This window comes from Terrapene carolina, unplaced genomic scaffold (genome assembly GCF_002925995.2).
Source record: "Terrapene carolina triunguis isolate 2854851 unplaced genomic scaffold, T_m_triunguis-2.0 Scaffold42, whole genome shotgun sequence".
Lineage (NCBI taxonomy): Eukaryota > Metazoa > Chordata > Testudines > Emydidae > Terrapene > Terrapene triunguis.
In genome coordinates, this window is record NW_020664393.1 from 6,540,456 (window position 1) to 6,560,285 (window position 19,830).

General features: G+C 43.4%; 2 protein-coding genes across 2 annotated transcripts in view; one reads left to right on the forward strand and one right to left on the reverse strand.

Annotated features, from left to right (window-relative positions):
• The first annotated feature begins 299 nt into the window (after positions 1-299).
• SEC63 (SEC63 homolog, protein translocation regulator) overlaps positions 300-19,830 on the forward strand; it is a 111,976-nt gene continuing 92,445 nt past the window's right edge. The window contains exons 1-2 of the mRNA XM_024202609.2: positions 300-555; positions 19,169-19,268. Of these exons, the coding sequence (XP_024058377.1) occupies positions 432-555; positions 19,169-19,268 (224 nt within the window). The 5' untranslated portion in view covers positions 300-431. The remainder of the gene's footprint in view (positions 556-19,168; positions 19,269-19,830) is intronic.
• LOC112108474 (small nuclear ribonucleoprotein F-like) lies at positions 12,919-13,227 on the reverse strand. Its single transcript, XM_024202610.1, has one exon. The coding sequence runs from the start codon at positions 13,174-13,176 to the stop codon at positions 12,919-12,921; it is 258 nt and encodes an 85-aa protein (XP_024058378.1). The 5' UTR covers positions 13,177-13,227.

Below are 19,830 nucleotides of genomic sequence, written 5' to 3' on the forward strand. Positions count from 1 at the left end.
CAGGCCACCAGCGCCTGCAGGCCCAAACACAGACCCCGCTCTGGGCCCCGCCAGAGCCACCTCCCACGCCCGCCCCGGGCCCGGCCAGAGACAGACCCTCCCCCACACCTGGCCTCAGCCAAACAACAACGCGCCTTTCGGGTCCCAGCTACAGACACACGCCTCCCGCGCTCCCTACGGGCTCAGGGATCCAGTCACAGACACGTCCCCTCCCCCAACCCGCCCCTGTCAGCGGGCGGGGGAAATGGATGAGCCAATCCAGGCGCAGCGTGTGACGTCACAACGGCTATGGTGGCTGCATAGTGACACGTCTTACTGTGGGGCTTGCGGGGCGGCCTTCATTCTCGCCAGATCCCGGATGCTGGCTGGGCCCGCGTGAGCGAGCGCGGTGTGCCCCGGCGGCGTGGGGAGGGCGGCGTGGATGAGCGGCCATGGCGGGGCAGCAGTTCCAGTACGATGACAGCGGCAACACCTTCTTCTACTTCCTCACCAGCTTCGTGGGGCTCATCGTCATCCCCGCCACCTACTACCTGTGGCCCCGGGACCAGCACGCCGGTGAGCCGCCCCCCGCCGGGCCTGGCCGTGGGCCTCTGCCTGCTGCTCTGCCCGGGCTGGGGGAAGGATCCCACGTGCCCTCCGCCCCCGCTGCCTGAGGAGGAATCGGGTGGGGGGCTTGAGCGGACCTTTCCCGGGGCGGGGTGGTGGTGAGCGAGTCTGGGCGAGCGTGAAGCCCCTTCCCCTCTGGGCAGACCCCAGTTCTCCCCTGCCCGTGGCCCCGTCCCTGCCTTGCCGTGCTGGAGGGAGGCTCGGGGCGGCCTCGTGCCCCTGAGCCGAAGCGTCGGGGGCTGCTGAGCCCTTGTCAGAGACTTTCCCTGAAAACCGTTAGTGGCCGGAGTCGGTTGGGTGTCACGTAAAGAAGCAAACTCCAGCGCTTCAAACCGTCGGTCCGAGAACTCCGGCTCTGCGCTGCTCAGCCACCGCGCGCGGGTGCGGAATCCTTCTGTCGCGGCTTTCCTGGAGCCTTTCCGGGCTGCTGACCTGACATTGTAACGCAAAATACGCGTGGGGAATGGGGGGCGAGGTGCAGCAAGGAGACAGCCCTCCCCTGCTGCTCTTACACCTCATGGAGCAAAAAGGGCACACGCACAGGTTGCGTTTTTTCCCCTCTTTGCAGGTGACCTTTAAATGTCCCAGGTGGATAGGGCTTCTCTGCATCCTGTGGGAGTTTGCTCTTCCACAGCCTGATAGATGTGTGTGTTTCTCTTGGGTCTCTTGGTTTCATTCTGTTTTTATACAGCTATTCCCCTGTTGTTGTTCTCCATCCTTAGCAGGAGAGAGTTGTTCAGGATTTTGCATTCTGACAGTATGAGCTGCACAAAAATAGGGTGTTTTGACTGTGAGATAAGGAAATTAGAATGAGAGAAACAGTATTGAATTTTTCTAGCCCTTTGTACAGTTACTGTATATAAGTTGAGATGTAATTGGTAATATTCATATAATACAAATAGGTGACGTTACTAGTCTTTTATAATGAGTATTTGTCTTGTAGCAGGAAAATTGGGGATTTACTGTATCTGTTTAGTGTTTGAAATAAATTAAAGCCATATTTTTTTTAACAGTATTTTAAATTATTTCTTTTGTTCTTTGTTTCCAATTAAAGGGAAGCCTCACTGATAAAAGGAATACTGAACAAATAAGCCTCTGCTCCTAAGAGTATATCTGTCCTGCAAAGTAAAGGCATGATTGTAGCACTGGCAAGTATGCCAGTGTTAACAATAGCAGTGTAGCTGAGGTGGCACAGGCTTCAGCATGGAGTAGCAACCAGAGTGCAAGTCCTCTAGGGAGCCTGGGTACATACTCTGGTTGCTAGCCTGTGCTGAAGCCCACCATGTCTACATTGCCATTGTTACCCATGCTAGCTAGATTAAAGTTAATACGGGTATGCTACCTGTACTATAGTCACACCTTCATTCGCATCGTAGACATACCCTAACTCTACTAGCCAGAGGTAAACAAGAAAGATAAAGGTGGGAGGATTTGCAAGCTCGGCTCTATGAGCTAAGATGTGAAAAAATTATCTAAGTTATATCTGTCTTGGTGACAAGCCAAGGGCCTTTACCAGCCTCAGTTGTTAAGGAGGATGCTGTCTGTAGAACCCGTTTAAAGGATTCATCTTTTGTCTTTGGCTAGTAAGTGTTGTACAGTTTAGACATTCTATTTATCTCTACTGTATTCATCCCCAAGCCTCAGCTGTGGGTTTTATTTTGAGTCCTTCTCAAGTTTGATTAGATCCAGTACCCGGGTCTCTTCTTATTTTTTTTTTCTCCAAACAACAGTTGCATGAAACTGACATGATTGTTGGTGAGTTTCACAGTTACTCTTCAGAACATTGTGGGCAGCTGCCATACTGTCACTCTTATTAATGTTACTCTGCTGCAGCTTGGCAAAGCTATATAAGCATCTGCAGAAGCACTGGAAATGTCTGCTGACTCAGAAAGACAACATTGCACAGCCATCATGGCTAGGAACTGACTCTTTCTCAAAATGAGAGCTTCAGTTCTTCAGAAATCAATGCCTTAAGCTTCTCACTGGTGAGTGAATTTCTCAGGCCCTGGTCAGTTGGACAGTCCAACTTGGACTGTAGACTGGATCTACACAAGAATTGTCAAACATGGTTGAGTGTCAAGCACTGCTTCTCACTGATTTTCCCTTATCTGGCTTTGTGGGGAGAGCCTGCTGCTTTCAACATTTATTTTTTTTGACAAAACAATATTGTGAGTAATTGATTGCACATTGTTAAAACAGGTGGTAAACTCAGTTGACCATTCTCCACACTAACAGGACAACAGCACTCCATACTGGTTATTTAGAGGGGGAGGGAATGGAGGAGTGGTGTTTGGTAATGTCCAAGTGCAGTTGAAAATTCCTGTGTGGTAGATATGCTCCCAGTCAGTGTAAGTGACTTGGTAGTGATTAAGTAATGGACTCCAAATCACATCATAGTTTGTATTCTACATAACCCAAAAAGTTGTTGTGGCTATGGAAAAAGACAGTTGGATACTGTACAAATAGTAGTCCACCAATTTTTCAATGCATTTTTTTTTTTTTTTTGCTTCATTGTATACTTTCAGTTGTTAAGGGTATTGTGCTTGTTTAAAGTTAGTGCGCGGAGTGCACCAATTCTGCCACATTTCTAGTGCATTCATCCGAATGTCAAAAAGACTAGTGTTCCTCAGATAGCTTAGGCCTGGTCCACACTACCCCCCCACTTCGGACTAAGGTACGCAAATTCAGCTACGTTAATAACGTAGCTGAATTCGAAGTACCTTAGTCCGAACTTACCGCGGGTCCAGACGCGGCAGGAAGGCTCCCCCGTCGATGCCGCGTACTCCTCTCGCCGAGCTTGAGTATCGGCTTCGACGGCGAGCACATCCGGGATCGATTTATCGCGTCTAAACCAGACGCGATAAATCGATTCCCAGAACACCGATTGCCTGCCGCCAGACCCTCCGGTAAGTGTAGACGTACCCTTTGTGTGTCTGAATGTTTGCATGTGACCATTTGAATTGGTGTCAACTACATGTAATCTGTAAACTATAATAATGTTGGACTTTAAATTATCATGTAGACTTCATTTTAAAACCACATGATGGTGAAAAGTAAGTGCTGATTGCTTAACCTTGGCTTTTCACTCTTAAAACCAGAGTGACAATCATTTTAGTTTTCAGTAAAATATGCAGAAGGCTGAGCTAAGGAGTATGCTTTAAGAAAATAAAGTAAAAACTGATTTTCACTGCAGTCTATCACAGAGTCTCTTATGAGCACCTAGACTTTAACATCTATGTCAGCATCTATGTCCTCTCTGTAGAGGAATATTTTCCATAAACGTAGGGTCTTTTAGTAAATGTTTGCAGAATGAGATGAAAATACATAATCCTTTTTGTTACAATGTGATACGAGAGTAGAATGACATAGGGCCCAAACCATTGTTGTTGTTCTGCCTAACCATTTAGAAAAACATTTAAAACAATGTGAATAGAGTGCAAGTGGTTAAAATTGCTATGAAATAGTGTTTCTGCAATTTCTAATGAGAGCAGTGTAAAATTATTTGAAAGGCCACTCAGAGTATTATTGGCATGAAAGTGACTTGTCCCTCTCTTAAACACAGGATAAAGTGATAATTTGAGATGCTTTTATTTCATAGATTTATAAACCTAAATGAGGAGGATGCATCCTGACCCCAACATCAAATGTTTACTACCTCTATGCCTTGAGGTGTGCACAGGAACCAGTAGATATACAAGAATAGAATTAATACAGTATCTCATCAGCTTCCTGTTTATGTTAAATCTTGCTTTATTTAAAGATTTTAGTTCTTATGGCTTTATAGATTACCTGTGATGGTTGGACTATTCCAGTCTCTGACCTCACCGAGAGCAAGTGTGGGTTTCCAAGACAGTTTGGAAAAAGCCCTATGAAGTACAATTATAACCAACACCGGGGAAGGCAGTTATTTCTGTTTATATTACTTTCATTGCTCTGGTTGTCCTATCATTTTAGCTGAGACTGTGTATCAGAAAACATAACTAAACATGCAGCTAACTGGTTTGAAGGAATGATACTATAAAAGAGGAACTCTTCTTGCTTCTCCACATCTCTCTCAGTGCTTGTTGTGATGTTCCCAAGGCTGTTTTAAAGGGTAAACTACTTGGTTTTGTATTGTAATTCGCTGCCTTCAACTTGCATTTTATAACTAACAAAAAAGATGCATTTGCCCAACATACTGGGTTATCTATTCTTGGGCATCCAGCAAGAATACTGTGGCAGAAATTACTTTTAAGATTGTTGTGAAAAAGGTCAACAAGAAAATAAATTACTCCAAGTAGTGGTAATGGTCTCAAAAGTGATCTGTAAAATAAGGAGGAAATTACAAATTTGAGTGTGGTGCAACTCCAGAAAACCTTGAAAGCCAATTTTAATCTACTTTTTCATTTATCTTTTTAAAGGCAAGAATAAAGATAGAACCAAAGAGCTTTGAGGGATATTTATCTATCCCTTCAAGTCCATTGATGATATTGGATTTGTTCTCAAACAGTTTGGTTGCAGGGTTAGATAGGAGTTAAGTTTCAAAATCCAGGAAGGAGATGAAGAGCAAGAGGTGAATACGCCTAGTTGTTGGCTAGTATACTGGCTGGCCCACAATGCTGACGTGTTTCTTACTGAAGTGATGTAAGACTGACAGTGCTCACCTAGTTATCAAAGTGAAACACAACATGATTATATAGACTGCCTACCTGTTCTCTAACAGATGTTTGTATGCTCTTGTTCGTGATATTGCAGCCTGCTATCAATGCAATTTTAAACTTGGTTAGAGTGCTGTAAGCACACATACCTAAGGTTGCGAGTCTGTCACGGAGGTCACAAAAGTCACAGATTCTGTGACTTTCTGAGACCTCTGTGACTTCCGCAGCTGCAGCAGCTGGTGTGGCTGATCCCAAGACCGCCCGAGCAGTTGGCCCCGGGGGCTTCCAGAGCAGCAGGGGTCCCGTGGGCAGCCCCGCAACAAAAGCCCAGGGTGGCTGTATTTGAGAATGCTGGTTTAGGAAGTGCTTTAAGTTGCTCAGTACTGAGCAGGTGAGCCAGTCTGATGTACATAATGTTTCTGTGGTTATGTTTACACTACAGCTTCTGGTTTTAAAGTCCCGGGCATGGCACTCACACAAAAAGAGGAGCATGCATGAGCACTGCATCAGGAAAGCATGAATGGGAGCACTGGCCGCTTCTGTGTATGTGCATTAGTATCTTTCTGCAGACAAATGCTGACCCTGGTGCAGTCCAGTGGCACTCCTAGCAACCTGATTACTTGGAGGGGCTCTGGGGCACAGGATGGGGGGAAGGATAGGGCTGCTTTCTGCTACAGCTGTACTTAATCTTTCTTGTCCCACCCCCTTTCAAGGAGGTTGGCCTATGCCACTGCTATTTCCTTACAAGGGGTGTGGGGTGGAGCGGTCACTTACCTTTGCTTTCCTGGCACATAGCCTCTTCTGCTTTCCCCATGTCCTGCAAAAGAGCTTAAAGCAGCTAGGTACTATCTGAGTCTGTAGTAGGTTCTGAATGGTGAAGATGAAGGGGACCCATTCGCTGCCTCATGAATTACTTCCAGGCACCCTTGAAGTATGCAGCGTTGAAAGGGGGCTGAGCCAGTCGTCCTCCTCCTCCCCAAGTTGTGTAAGAGTCTGGGGAAAGAGACGCTTACCTGTCCCCAAACTCTGATTGGCTTTGTTGCTCTTCCTGTTAACCACCTTTTTTTCAAAGCCTGGAGAAAAATGTGTTGGTGTGCTTCCTCAGGGCATTGCACAAGCAGTAAGATTCTAGTGTGCCAGACAGAAAAATGGACTAGATGTGACATGCTGTCAAAGGCACAAAGCAAACTGAAAACTAGAGATATTTTTTGTTTATTTCAGGTGTTGTAATGTTTGCTATTTGTAAAAGTAGGCTAAAATATGACTTTTTTAGAACACGTTTTAAGTTTCTGTAGAAGAAATGTACGTTCAAGAGTAGGGTTAAAATTCTTTTCTCGGTGTGGGTTGGCAGAGGCTAATGTCAAATGAAGGAGATGCATAGTGTGTAAAGGAGCAAGATGGCTTATTGCATTATGATGACCACCCCACTGACCTATATTAGAAGCTGTTTCAATATCAGCCACTTGTCACTATCTCTTGATGGAAGGTAGAAACTTCTGAGCACAATGCAGCGATCAGATCCTCAGAAAGGGGGTCTGCAAGCATAACTTCCATTGTAAATTTCAAGAAATCTGTGCTTCATGAATCTCACTGAAGCAACTTAAAATGGTATTACTCCATTAATAGTGGCTTTTAAGATAAAGTATAACTCATGCAGCTATCACAAATAAGTATTCAATTGGGGTCGGTGCTAATACAGTTAAAACTGAGGCTTATGGTGGAATTTAAAAATGAAGTATCAGAGGGGTAGCCGTGTTAATCTGAATCTGTAAAAAGCAACAGAGGGTCCTGTGGCACCTTTAAGACTGCCACAGGACCCTCTGTTGCTTTTTAAAAATGAATGATTTGGAGGGATAAAGGGAGAGTTCTAGACAGATGGGGGGCATCATGTAGCTGAAAATTACCATTCTTCCCACCTCTTCTTCCAAAAACTGACTCCTCATGCTAAGAGTTGCACAAAATTAGCACTTTTAATGAGTGTCTACAACTTTTCCTTCCTTCAGAGGCTTTAAAGCTTAACTTTTTAATTTGCCTGCTGAAAAAGGTTTCTCTTTATTCTTACATGTATATTAGGAGTAGTTTTTGAAAGTAGGGTGATATTTACGTTCCTGCTAAAACATAAAAGGATTTGTGTGCCTGCGCCACCACTTTAGCATTTATGCATTTGAAGATTGGTGCTAAGGAAGAGTGCCGTAATTAAATTATCTCCTTTATTTAAAACTTCCTTTGCACCGAAAATTACTCATCACGGGTTTATAATCTAATAAACAAATATCTGATGGGAGTGAGAATTCAATCTTAAAATAAAAAAAATACTGAGTTTGGTTGGTTCAAGTATTCAAAACTAGATGAAGTAATTAGTAGGGTGGAAGAAGAGATATTTAAACTTAAGTACATGATGTGGCATTTTGACATGATCATGACCAATAAGAACTCCTCTTGCATATAATGAAGAATTTGAAGGAGGCATAAATGTGCTGTCCTGAGAGGCCGGATAGTCTAGTGGATTAAACTCAGAGTCAGGAACTGATGCATTCAGACTTCCGGTGTGGCCTTGTGCAAGCTCTGGCTGAGTCCACATGTGGGGACTCAATCACCTGTATTGTATTGGACCCAACCTTTGAATCCCATATACTTCCAAGCCAACGAGGTTTGAGCAGCATCCAGACATTCTCTAGTCCTGGCCACCCAGGCTCACTGTCAGGATGCAGATTCCCTGTCTGGCATCCCTCATTTGGCTGCGGAACCCATCATTAACATGGGGCCCTGAGATCAGTGTTGATACTCCTAAGCCTCCCCAGTAGCTAATGCATGCTGTCCCAGAGTCCACCCCTGCAGGCATTCTGGGTTATAGTGCAGTCCTTTGGGGACTGTGTGACAATTTTAAAGCAAGGAACAATTTTAAAGGAAGGAACCTCTGGGTTTCTGGGCATAGAGGATTATTAACAGTTAATGGTTCTATCGGAAGCCAATGCTGTTTGTTTGTATTTATGAACTACTGTGTTGCCTAGGAGCCCTAGACAGGGACCAGGACCTTGTTGGGCCGGGCACTTTTCAAACACAGAACACCAACAGAGTAGAACTATTCAGTGTTGATTCAATGTTCCTTGATGGCCTTGTCATGTCTTTCCAACATAGTACACCTCTACCCCGATATAACGCTGTCCTTGGGAGCCAAAAAATCTTACCGCATTATAGGTGAAACCGCGTTGTATCGAACTTGATTTGATCCACTGGAGTGCGCAGCCCCGCCCCCCCGGAGCACTGCTTTACTGCGTTATATCTGAATTCGTGTTCTATCGGGTTGCGTTATATCGGGGGTAGAGGTGTACCTTACTACATGTCCGTTTACTACTACCAGATTATGATTTAATTCACTATCAGTGTTATAAGCACAAATAGCATAAAATCAAATGGAATTCGTGACTGAACACCTCATATTCCCCAAACTGGCACACAGGTCACTTACTTTGTTTCCCTATAGGAAAATTGGGGAGAATACCTACTTCACAGGTGCATTGTGAGAATTAATACTAAGTATTACTAAAAAAATGATATAATGAGAATTTAATCCAGGGGTCGGCAACGTTCGGCACGCGGCTTGCCACAGTCAGCACATCCCGCGCCACTTCTCGCCGCCCCCATTGGCCCGGGACGGCGAACCGCGGCCAGTGCGGGCCGCGATCGGCCGAACCTGCCGCGTCAGCAGGTAAATAAACTGGCCCGGCACCCTGGCGAGCCGCGTGACAACGTTGCCGACCCCTGATTTAATCCTTTATGTAATTCAGAGTAATGAAACAGCTCATCCACTGTTTGCAGGGTGGGAATCCTGATTGAATCTTGAGTATTAACTTTGTAGGAAAATGATATACTTAGGTCTGTCAGTTTGCTATTTTGAGAGATCTGACATGTCAATATATACTACTCTATTCAGTGGAAAAAACTGTTCATGCAGAATTAAGGTTGCTTGGTGGTATGTTGTCCCCTTGCAGAACATTGAAATGAATAAAACTCAAACTTATGAAAACCAGGAAATGCATGGTTAAGATTGCCCAGGCAACCTTAACTCTGCCATATTTCAGTAATGCCTCAGTACGCCCCATCAAGTATGCCCTCAGTACGCTGAGCCCGAGCCTGACAGCTTCAACCCTGGGCGTCAGGGCTCAGGTTACAGGCCCCCCAACTTGGGCTGAAGCCCTTGGGCTTTGGCTTTTCCGCCTGGGAAAGCAGGGCTTGGGCAGTCTCCGACTTTGGCCCCCCCTTCTGGGGTCATATAGTAATTTTTGTTGGCAGAAGGGGTCGCGGTGCAATGAAGTTTGAGAACCTTTGGTGTAGACACTACTTACGCCAAAGGGAGGGGTTTTCCTGTTGGTGTAGGTAATCCACCTTGAGAGTTGGTAGCTAGGTTGATGGAATAATTGTTCCATCTACCTAGCTCTGTTTATGCTGGGGGGGTGAGATTGGCTTAACTAAGGACTTGTCTACACTTACATTTTATAGTGCTTTAACTTGCTGGCTCAGGGGTGTGAAAAATCACCCCCCTGAGTGCAGCAAGTCTGAGTGCTTTAAAGCGCTAGTGTAGACAGGCTCTGAGCGCTGGGAGCCAATCCCCTCGTGGAGGTGGATTACCAGGAGCGCAGGGAGAGCTCTCTCCAGCGCTCGCGCGCGACCACACTTGCACTTCAAAGTGCTGCCACATGAGCGTTCCTGCAGCAGCACTTTGAAGTTTCTAATGTAGACATACCCTAAGTCGCTCAGGCATGTGACTTTTTCACACCCCTGAATGTAGTGAAGCTGATTTAATTTTTTAGTGCAGACCAGATCTAAACAAGCACATTTATTCATAAGGTGAAAACAACCTACACTTATGCTAATAAGCTTAGCAGAAATCACACCTTTCCTCTCCCCTGCTCCAGGAGGGCTCTGGTAGGAGTCAGGCCTTCAAAACCCCACAGAGGGCTTTTTCTGTGGCTACAAGTTCATAACCGCTTTAGCTCAGAACAAGCACACCCATGCATAGTTTAGTTTTTCTTCTATGCAGTTTGGGCCTTTGATCTTCAGGTTCTGGGAACAAGTAATCAATAAACAATGGTCCCTTCCTCAGGGTGTAGCTTCAAAAGGAGGAGTTTTGCATAACTGGAGGTGGGAATTTGCATTCAGCTCCCTCTAGAGTTTCCCCAGGTAAATACTTGATACTGTTTGTCCCAAATACCTATTCTCTCCTGGCACGTTGTTCAATACAGTCCTTTGAAGTTCATAATGCTTCCAGGGTTCACATCCCATCTCCCTCTGAGAGGTTACATGCACTCCTGGCCCACAATAATATGTAACCTTTTAATTAATACAATAAACTCCAAAGATACTTACTGAATTATGTTTAAGGTTTTGCAAGGATATTGCAGGAAAGTGCCATATCTGTCACTCCCTGCTAATTATATAATGTACACAGTTCTTCACTGAAGTGATGCATTCTGCATCCTGAAGGTACACATGCAGCTCCTCTCTTTGTTCACATGCATCAGGGGTGTGTGTGAAATTATAGATATCCTCAATCATAATCACAGCTCTGTCACATATCACAATAAAACCCACACATGGCCTCATATTACTAACACACCTTTACCAAGCAGGCCCAACTACTGCCTCCACCTATTAATGTAGGTACACTTAACAACCAACACACTGACTTGTACCTGGAGTGTATCCAAATAATTGCCATTGGTTACTGCCCGTTCATGGAACAGAGGGAACATGGTGTGGGCAACTGTTTTTGTTCCTTTTTGCTATTCAGTAGTGTTAAATGAAATCTTGTAGGGGTGAGTGAATGGGTTGTAAAACGAGGTGAAGAGCTTGCACATTTAAGCGACTGTGGAGTTGGCAGAATAAAGGTGTGTGTGTTAATAGGGCATATGACGCATTGCTGAAAGACAATAGAGTTAAAGTTGCATGGGCAACCTTAACTGTGCATGTCCTGGTTTTTAGAAGCTTAAGTTTTGCTCAGATCAGTATTCTGCAAGGTGACGACTTACCACCAAGCAGCAACTCTGATAAAATTTTTTTGCCATTGAATTTACTAGTTTTTTTGAACAGGAGAAAATATGTTGTTAGGAGTTAGTCATTTAGGCAGTTATAAATATCACATCCTGCAATTCGTGTACTGAGCTAGCCACCCCCATCAGCTGTGCCCCACTAGCCCTGCTCCAGCACATCATGCCTCAACCCATTCAGTGCCTTCCCACCCGAAGCAGGGAATGCATCTCCCTGAAGTCTTCACTCCCTGGTGTGCACATGCTTCTGTTGCTGTTACTTCCCCCTTTTACAATCTGACATGCATCCAGTGGCTGGAGCAAAGGAAAACTATGGTACAGTGGAATAGCTGTGTGCAGGAAGGTTGGCAGAGCTGGGAGTTTAGGGTAGTTGTGGTGCACTGGCAAAGCTGGGGGTTGTGTGGGGTGCTGGCAGAGCTGGGGCTGCAGGGCACTTGGGGGAAGTGGCAGAGCTGGGAGATGCCCTGGCTTTCTTATGAGCCCCCAACCTCTTTCGCCTCCCCTGCTATCCATCCCTATTTATCATAGAATCCTGGACATGTAGGGCTGGAAAGGGACCTCAAGAGGTCATATAGTCTAGTCCTCCTATGCTGAGGAAGGACCAAATACACCTACACCATCCTTAACTGGTGTTGTCCAACCTGTTCTTAAATCCTCCATTGCTGGGGATTACACAACCTCCCTTTGAAGCACGTTCCAGGGTTTAACTACGCTTTAGTTAGATATTTGGAAAAATATCTAACTTAAATTTCCCTTGCTAAAGATTAACCTCATTACTACTTGTCCTACGTTCAGTAGACATGGAGAACAGTTGATCACCAGCTGCTTTATTACAGCCCTTAGCATATGTCCCTCCTTCGGTTGTCTTTTCTCAAGACTAAACATGCCCAGTTTTTTTAACCTTTCCTCACAGATCAGGTTTTCTAAACCTTTTCCCATTTTTGTCACGATTATAGAGATGCTCCCACAAGAACATAAGGAAGACCTTAAATCCATTGTGTCTGAAGGACAGTTAGTAGCCCAGATGTCGCTATAGGCTGCGTTAGATGCTTCTGATACAGTAGCATGCTCAATGGCCACTTCCATAGCCATGCTGCTGCTCTGCTATAGTTTGAGCATTGCTTCCTGTTTTAAAATATGGCTGTCCTAAGGGCTCTGAACTCCACGTACTTTCTTGAATAATCTTGAAATTTGCTGTGCCTCATGGGACTGTGGAGATAAGACTAGTGGTCAAAATTTGACATCGTTTGGGTAAGGATTTCCTGAGAGAGACCCCGTTAAAACAAACAACCTCCTCTCACTGTTCCTCCCCCAACCCTATAACCAAGTTGTCTACAAAATCACCTTGTTCTAAGATTCTTTGTGTGTGCGCACACCATGGGCTCAAATTAAACCTCTAACTGTGTCCAAACTGACCTCAGCCATTCAGGATTTATCTCCATCTATCCCTTTGGGCAATATTGGGATGGAAAAGAATCTGTAGAAGCATATCTGACGAAGTCCCAGAGTAGCTGAAGGATAAAGCGTGAACCCCAGCCATACTCATTGACTGTGCATTCAAGCCTGCTGGTTTTTTTTTTATTAAAGATATGAAAAACTCATCTTTATTTTTCCAGAAATATACAAACTTATTCTCTCATTTCTCCATCTTCTTCTTCTTCTACTCCTCTGATGTACAGGATGTTGTTATATCTTATCAAAACTTCACCAAGGTGTCTTGACAATGCACCATCTATGTATTCTTCTGTGTTTGCAAGCTGCATGTTCATGTAGCCATCGACAGACACCAGGTAGCCCTTGTACTCCATCCCCCACTTCAGCTTCACCATCACTGGCTTCCCCATCAGCCCATTCAGGAAGGGCTTGGGGTTCAGGGGCAAGCTCATGGTAACGTGGCCTGGCAGAAGGCAGTGGTAAAAACAAAAATTACTCGCAGGGCCGCACGTGCGCCATGTTGGTAGGCATCTGTGTGTGACTGCTGGGCATAAATATAAAGTAAACAATGAAATAAGGTATTTATTTTTTTTGGTTTGGCGCGAGTGGCACAGCTTTGCCAGACGATGCTATAACTATTTCATAACTAATAAATCCATGTGTGTATTGTTAGCTTCCCATATGCTGCAAGGTACTGTATTGTTCCTGAAAAGTTTACTTCAGAAAGTGAGAGCCCATTAGTCAAGGGGGTCCTCGGAAGATGAAGAGATTAAGGACTTGGTATACCATGACAGTGAATAGGGAACAGTTCCTGATGCCATCGAAGGGTCACTTCAGCATTGGCTGTCTCCTCTCTCCACTACACGCCCCAGACACTTACAAAAGTGGGGGAGGGGGATGCCCTGAGCAGTTCGGGACAGTGTCTGGCCTCTATCTAGGGTTGGCCTTTAGCCGTGTTACCATGTCACAAAGGCTTTGTTTGCCTTAGACTTCAAAAGGGTTGGGAAAGTACTTTTGATTCAGCAGGTTGTAGTGAGGTGTTCTATAGAGACAGCTCCTTTGTGGGAATGTGCTGGTTCTTAAGGGCCTTTGTGTCTGTTCACACAGGGATGGTGCAAGGTTTCCTTCAAGGGGGTTAAGGAGTGGGTCTTCTGTACTGCGCTGCTAGTCAAGGATGTGACTAGCATAATTGATTAGGTCTGTTGGTTGCTGTAGTAGATAGAGCTGTCATCTGAGTTGGGTTGAGTTGCAGTAGTTTTTACCACCTACTTCCATAAGGTAGACTTAAGCATCCACATAGCCTTCTGTACCTAGAGAAATATTCTGAAATCTGGCAATGGGAGCCAACTTCCTTGATGTTAGGGGTTTCATCCTTAACATCATAGTATGTGTGCTGGAGGAGTCTCGTGTCATGCTGTCAGTGTCTAAGATCTCTGCCTCCACCTGTGTTTTCTCCCTTGCGGAGTCTGTATGGGGGTTGTGGCAGCCAGATCCTTCTCACTGACCCTTTGGGATATATCTACAAAGTAAACGTGGACTGTGAAAGCTGCAGAGAGACAAGGTGAGTCTTGGGGATCTGATGGCAGCAGTGTGAGGAGTGTAGTATGTTGCCTGCTTTTATAGCTGCCAAGCATGGCGACGGTGGTGTCATGGATTGGATATTCATCCTAGTTAACTGGCTAGGGCACAATCTGCAACCAGGTCCTCTGGGATAGTGAAAAGGGGGGGGAGAAAAAGAGAGGAGGAAAGGGAAGAGCAATGGCTCTTTTCTGGAAACATGAAAATGGTGCTCGGCATTTCAGCAGAGGAAAGCAAATGCAGAATTACTGCTTGTGGCCAAGAGGGTACGTGAGTCTGTCCCAGTATGTGAACGGGGTAGAGATAGTTTTACAGTTCTTAAAGAGGCTCTATTACCTGTAACTGATTTCTTTGCAGTAGAGCTGTGTAGATGTAGATTGCAAAGATTAATATCTCAGTCAATATTGCCTACCTAGGCTTTCTGTAAAGCCACATGGTACTGTTCTGGTGCCTTCCTGTGTTACAATTCCTGAAGTATGTGTGTCATCTCTCTAATATCTTGGGACCAACATGGCTACAACTACCTCTTTACACTCTCATGCATTTCTGCATTGCTTCCATGGGATGGCGAGAACATGAGTGGGAGAGTGGGCTTGTATTGGGATCAAAATAGCATTTCATGGGGAAGTGGGTGAAACCCTATATCATGGCAGTGATGTGTGAGGTAGAAAGTATGGGGCATACATGTTGGGTAATGCTGGATTCAGGTGAGTATTGTTTCTTGAGGATACTTTAAGTCAGTGGTTCTCAAACTTTTATACTGGTGACCCCTTTCACATAGCTAGCCTCTGAGTGCGACCCCACCTTATACATTAAAAACACTTCTTTATATATTTAACACCACTATAAATGCTGGATGCAAAGTGGGGTTTGAGCTGGAGGCAGACAGCTTGTGACCCCCCATGTAATAACCTTGTGACCCCCTAAAGGGTCCTGACCCCCAGTTTGAGAACCCCTGCTTTAAGTGGTCTGTCGGGAGGGGGAGAGTATTTGAGAAGTAGCTCCTTGCAAGAGAAATGTGGTGGCTCTTAAACAAGCTTTTTTGTTTGCCTCTGGAAAACCATAGGGAGAAATTGGGTTCCTGGTCTATTCAATACTTCTTGTAAATGTACCTTGGAGTAGGGCTGCCCATACTCAAGTTTCTACTGCCATAGGTTAGGCTACTTGCTCTCCAGTACCAACAACTGTTAGCGAGGCTTTCAGTGTTGACTATAGTTTCAACTTCAGACAATTTGTCCTCTGCATCATAGTTTGTTTTTATGTCAGTTGGGGGAGCCTTTCATAGACCCAGGTCATGGCAAAAAAGATGTCTCCCTCTGAAAGCCATCTTATCTGTGGACATCTTCTTTTGTCTTGTCGGATCCATCTGGGGGTTGTTGCAGCAGGATGTTTCCTTCAGAACTCCAGGAAACAAAGCTACAGTGCAAGCATTGCAGAGAAAGGTGACTTGCAGGGATCTGGTTGACTTTATAACTGCCAAGAGAGGAGAAAAGCCTTGCCTTATAGAAATGGGCTCACAGGCAGTACAGTACTTGAATCAGATGGCATGAACCCCTCAAAAAAAACCTTCCTTGGAACTGTTGCAGGGTGTCTTCATGTGATTAGGCTTAGGACACTATTGTCAGAAAACCTTCGCACACAAAAGTGAACACTTGACACCTTTGCGCTGATGCTTTCACAGTGTTTCACAATGCCAGAGTGCGTAGGGGCAGGGAGGGGCATTCTTTGCATACTAACAGTGTGATTTTTTTTTTTTATTTTTTTTTTTTTTTTGGCCAGGTACTCATGAAACTCTGTGTAGATAATTGAGTTCTATTGCCCTCACAAAACTAGTGCAGCATCAAGGAGAAGTATTCTCATGTAAACTTACACCTACTGCACAGGAGATTCTGAAATGTTCATTACAGGCCTTGAGTAGCCATGAAATGATGGGACAGACCATCACATGGTCCTTGCTTAGCAACCTGAAGCATAGCTCTGGCAGCTGTCAATCTCCTGCACCACTTTTCCCCCTCAACAAGGTCTCCCACTTGTCCAGCTCTGTATACCCATGTATGCCAGCTGCCTTTCTTGCACTGTGCGGAATTTACAACGCTGAAGCTATTACATGCTGAAAAACAGTATGGAAATACTGAGGACTGCAGTATATCATGAGTAAGACAGTGTAGGGATTTTTCTTTATGCTGTGGAAGGGAGGATACCTCTACTGAACCAGGTGGAAATAAGAGGTAGTGGGTGGTGGATTATGTTGCCTCCACAGTGGGTGCCAAAACTTTTATTAAAACAAAATCTAGAAAACATATCTAAGTTAAGATGATAAACTAAAAATAAAACACTATCAAATCAAATTAAGATCATATCACACAAGTTAGTCTCAGTAATGGATTGGAGTTACATCATTAAATTAATACCAAAAATAATTACATTTTAAGGAGTATAAGAACATGGCTGTCCATTTGGGTATATATCCTAACTAAAGAATTTTACCATAGTCAATCAAATCTATAATTTGAAGCTGATTAAATATCTTAATATTGAAACCAGTTATAAAGCTTCCTTCTTAGCCACCACATAGGAATTAAAGTCTGACACTTTCCTCCCCTCCATACCCTCAAAGGAGATATTAGAATACGGACTTTAACAGAACTCTTTATACACAAAAGTTTAACTTCCTATTTACCAGAAATTAGAGACGATAATCTCAAGTCTTTCAGGATTTTTAAACAGAGAGAACACACTGTAATGAGTGTCTTTGAGACAATATTTAGGGCTGTTTAAACCCGAGGAGCTCCTTTCAGGCGCTTTCCCTGGGTTTGTTTTATGAATGCTCATACTGCACGCATGCACACAGCTACACTTACTTTCACCCCTAAAAATAAAAAGGCTGGGACATCTCCCGGTTAATAATAAATAAATAAATAAAAAACCCCAGGGTAAAATATGGAAACTAGAAAATAAGATACTTGTGTTCACAAGGGGTTCATGAACTTCTCAATGTTTGCATGCAGCTTGCTGGACACTTGTAGAGTAGGAGGTGGAATGGCAGTTAAGGAGTCATACAGGGATGTTCTGCTGGCACAATGTTTCCCACTAGCGGGCTGCCTCTGGTGTAGGGAGAGACTGGTCAGAGGCTGGAATGGCTTGTGGATGTTGAGACTTCCTCTCCCCAAGGAGATCACTCTTGGAAATTCTGGAACTTCAGTCTTCCCTCAGTTTTCTTGTTGATCAAAAGGCAAAGATTCTCAGTGTTACCTTTGATTCGTATGATTGATGAATTTTGCTTGTTCCATCCATGGTCTTTGGGCCAGTCAGATATGAGGCCATTGTTAACAAGCATCAATGTTGGAAAAGTCCCTCTAAGCTAAAAATTAAAAACAAACACGTTTTCCATACCACAGTCACTCTTGGTCTGTGACCCTGCAAAAATGAGAAATCCAGACACGTAAAACCTCTTTTGAGGAGGCTGACATGGTCTTATTTGGGTGAAAGATCTTAAGATGATACTGTGTCAATAGTTTAGGGAAAATTCAAAAGGAACCCCTATAAAAATAACTAATAGGAAAAACTCTAGCATAACAAAACCAGTCACTCTATATTAATTTATCAGCAAAAATAAAATTAATTAAAACATGACAAATTTCATCATCTCCACTTTCTTCTCTGCTAATCTAAATATAGACAGATATTCTTATTCTTGCAGATAAAGCAATTTTAGTTTCTTGGGAAATCTACATCATGACAGAGAAAAGTTACTTAAAACTAATCAAGAAGCCCATTTATAATATAAAATTAATGCTATAGAAGGTCTATACAGCCATATAAGTTATGCTTCTCACAATGGGTGGGATTCTTTCCCCAGCAAAGCCATTACGGGGTTCCATAAACTGTCTTCACTTTCCATCACCGTGTACTGCCTTTCCTGAAACCTTTCTCACACCACTAGCTTGATCCCAGGTAATACCAAAATATAATTAAAGCTCTTTTAATATAGACAGATTGCTCCCTCTCTTAGGGAAATATTTGTACCATTGGTTTGCCCCACCCACTCTGAAATGTTTGGGGAAGCTAGCCTCCTAGTTCTTTGCTATTTATTATGACATTTGCCAAACATCCTGTCAGAACTGGGACCTCCTCTGAGATGCTGTGCAAGTATATAGGTAGAGTCCTGCAAATCTGCAGAAATCTGCTTTATAACCTGTGACATGTTTGCGGATCAGATGCGGATACAAATTTTGTATCCATGCAGGGTTCTACATATAGGTAGATACGGTCTCTGCCCCCAAAGAGCTACAGTCTAACTAAAAATAAGACACACAAAGTGAATGTTACAAAGAGGAAGAGAGTAACAGTATTTGAAGGTTTTTAGTTCTTCCAGTGCCTCACTCAAAAAACATTCCCAATTCACACTCCTCAGTTGTATTCCAAGACCCATTTCATATGCTGTCTTCTTTTTCTGCTCCCGCATACTGCAGCTGATATCAGAGGGGGAGACCATTCGTCTGAGTTGACTAGCTTTAAAACTGCAAATGTGAGACTTCTAGGGCATGGAATAGACAAGCTACATCTCCTGACTGTTTCAGCAGTGATTCTTGTTTCAAGATGCACAGAAAAAAGATAATTGGTTCCTGTAGTAGTAGCGTAGAACAATCCAAGTTAAACTCTTACTTACAAATTTGGTACCATTTAAATGCTGAGGAAACAAATATATAATTCACTCACTGCTTTTTTGATTATGAAGCTCTTTCAAGTCTCAAACTGGAATTGCACTGCAAACTCCAAGATGATGATAACATAGCTCACTTGTCACTTTGCATTTGACGTAAATTCTAATTAAATTTTAACTAGCCATTTTATTTTTTTTTGCAGAGCAAATTCGATTAAAAAATATAAGAAAAGTATATGGAAGATGTCTGTGGTATCGTTTGCGGTTATTAAAACCACAACAAAACATAATTCCTTCAATAAAGTAAGTATATTTCATTTGGGTAACTTCTCATTTAAATTACCACTGTATTTTGTATTTTTTTTTTTTTTTACATAAATTTGAAGTTTTAATTAAAGGAACTGGAACTAGTTCTATAATAAAGTAATAGCTTTCATAACTTTTTAAAGAAAGGGACTATTGGAATCTGCTACAATTTCATAATGGAAAGTTGTTAATGATTAATATCTAATAGGGCTTGAAATTCAGAGAGAAGCCACTCGTGTTACAGCTTCTTAAATTCCTGTTCAGTTAACCTAGTAGACCTCAACAGTAATCAACAATTTGACCTGGATCTTATCAATAATGGAGCAGAATTCTGTTCTCTTCCCTCAAATTAGCAATGCTATTGATGTCATTCAGTTAATACAATACATAGAAAGATGTTCAAATGTTTTGCCCGTTTAAATGTAATGCCTGTGTTCTTATCCCCCACAGTTTGTTACCCTTTCTCACATCTCCTCCTCTCTCCTCCCCTTTACTTCCCAGCTATTCAGTTTTATTCCTTTTTTTTCTGTTTTTTGCTTTTTTTTTTTTTTTTTTTTTT

What these genes read in the sequence shown, in the direction of transcription:
- LOC112108474 (XM_024202610.1), bottom strand. Translation starts at nt 13,176, where the DNA reads ATGAGCTTGCCCCTGAACCCCAAGCCCTTCCTGAATGGGCTGATGGGG.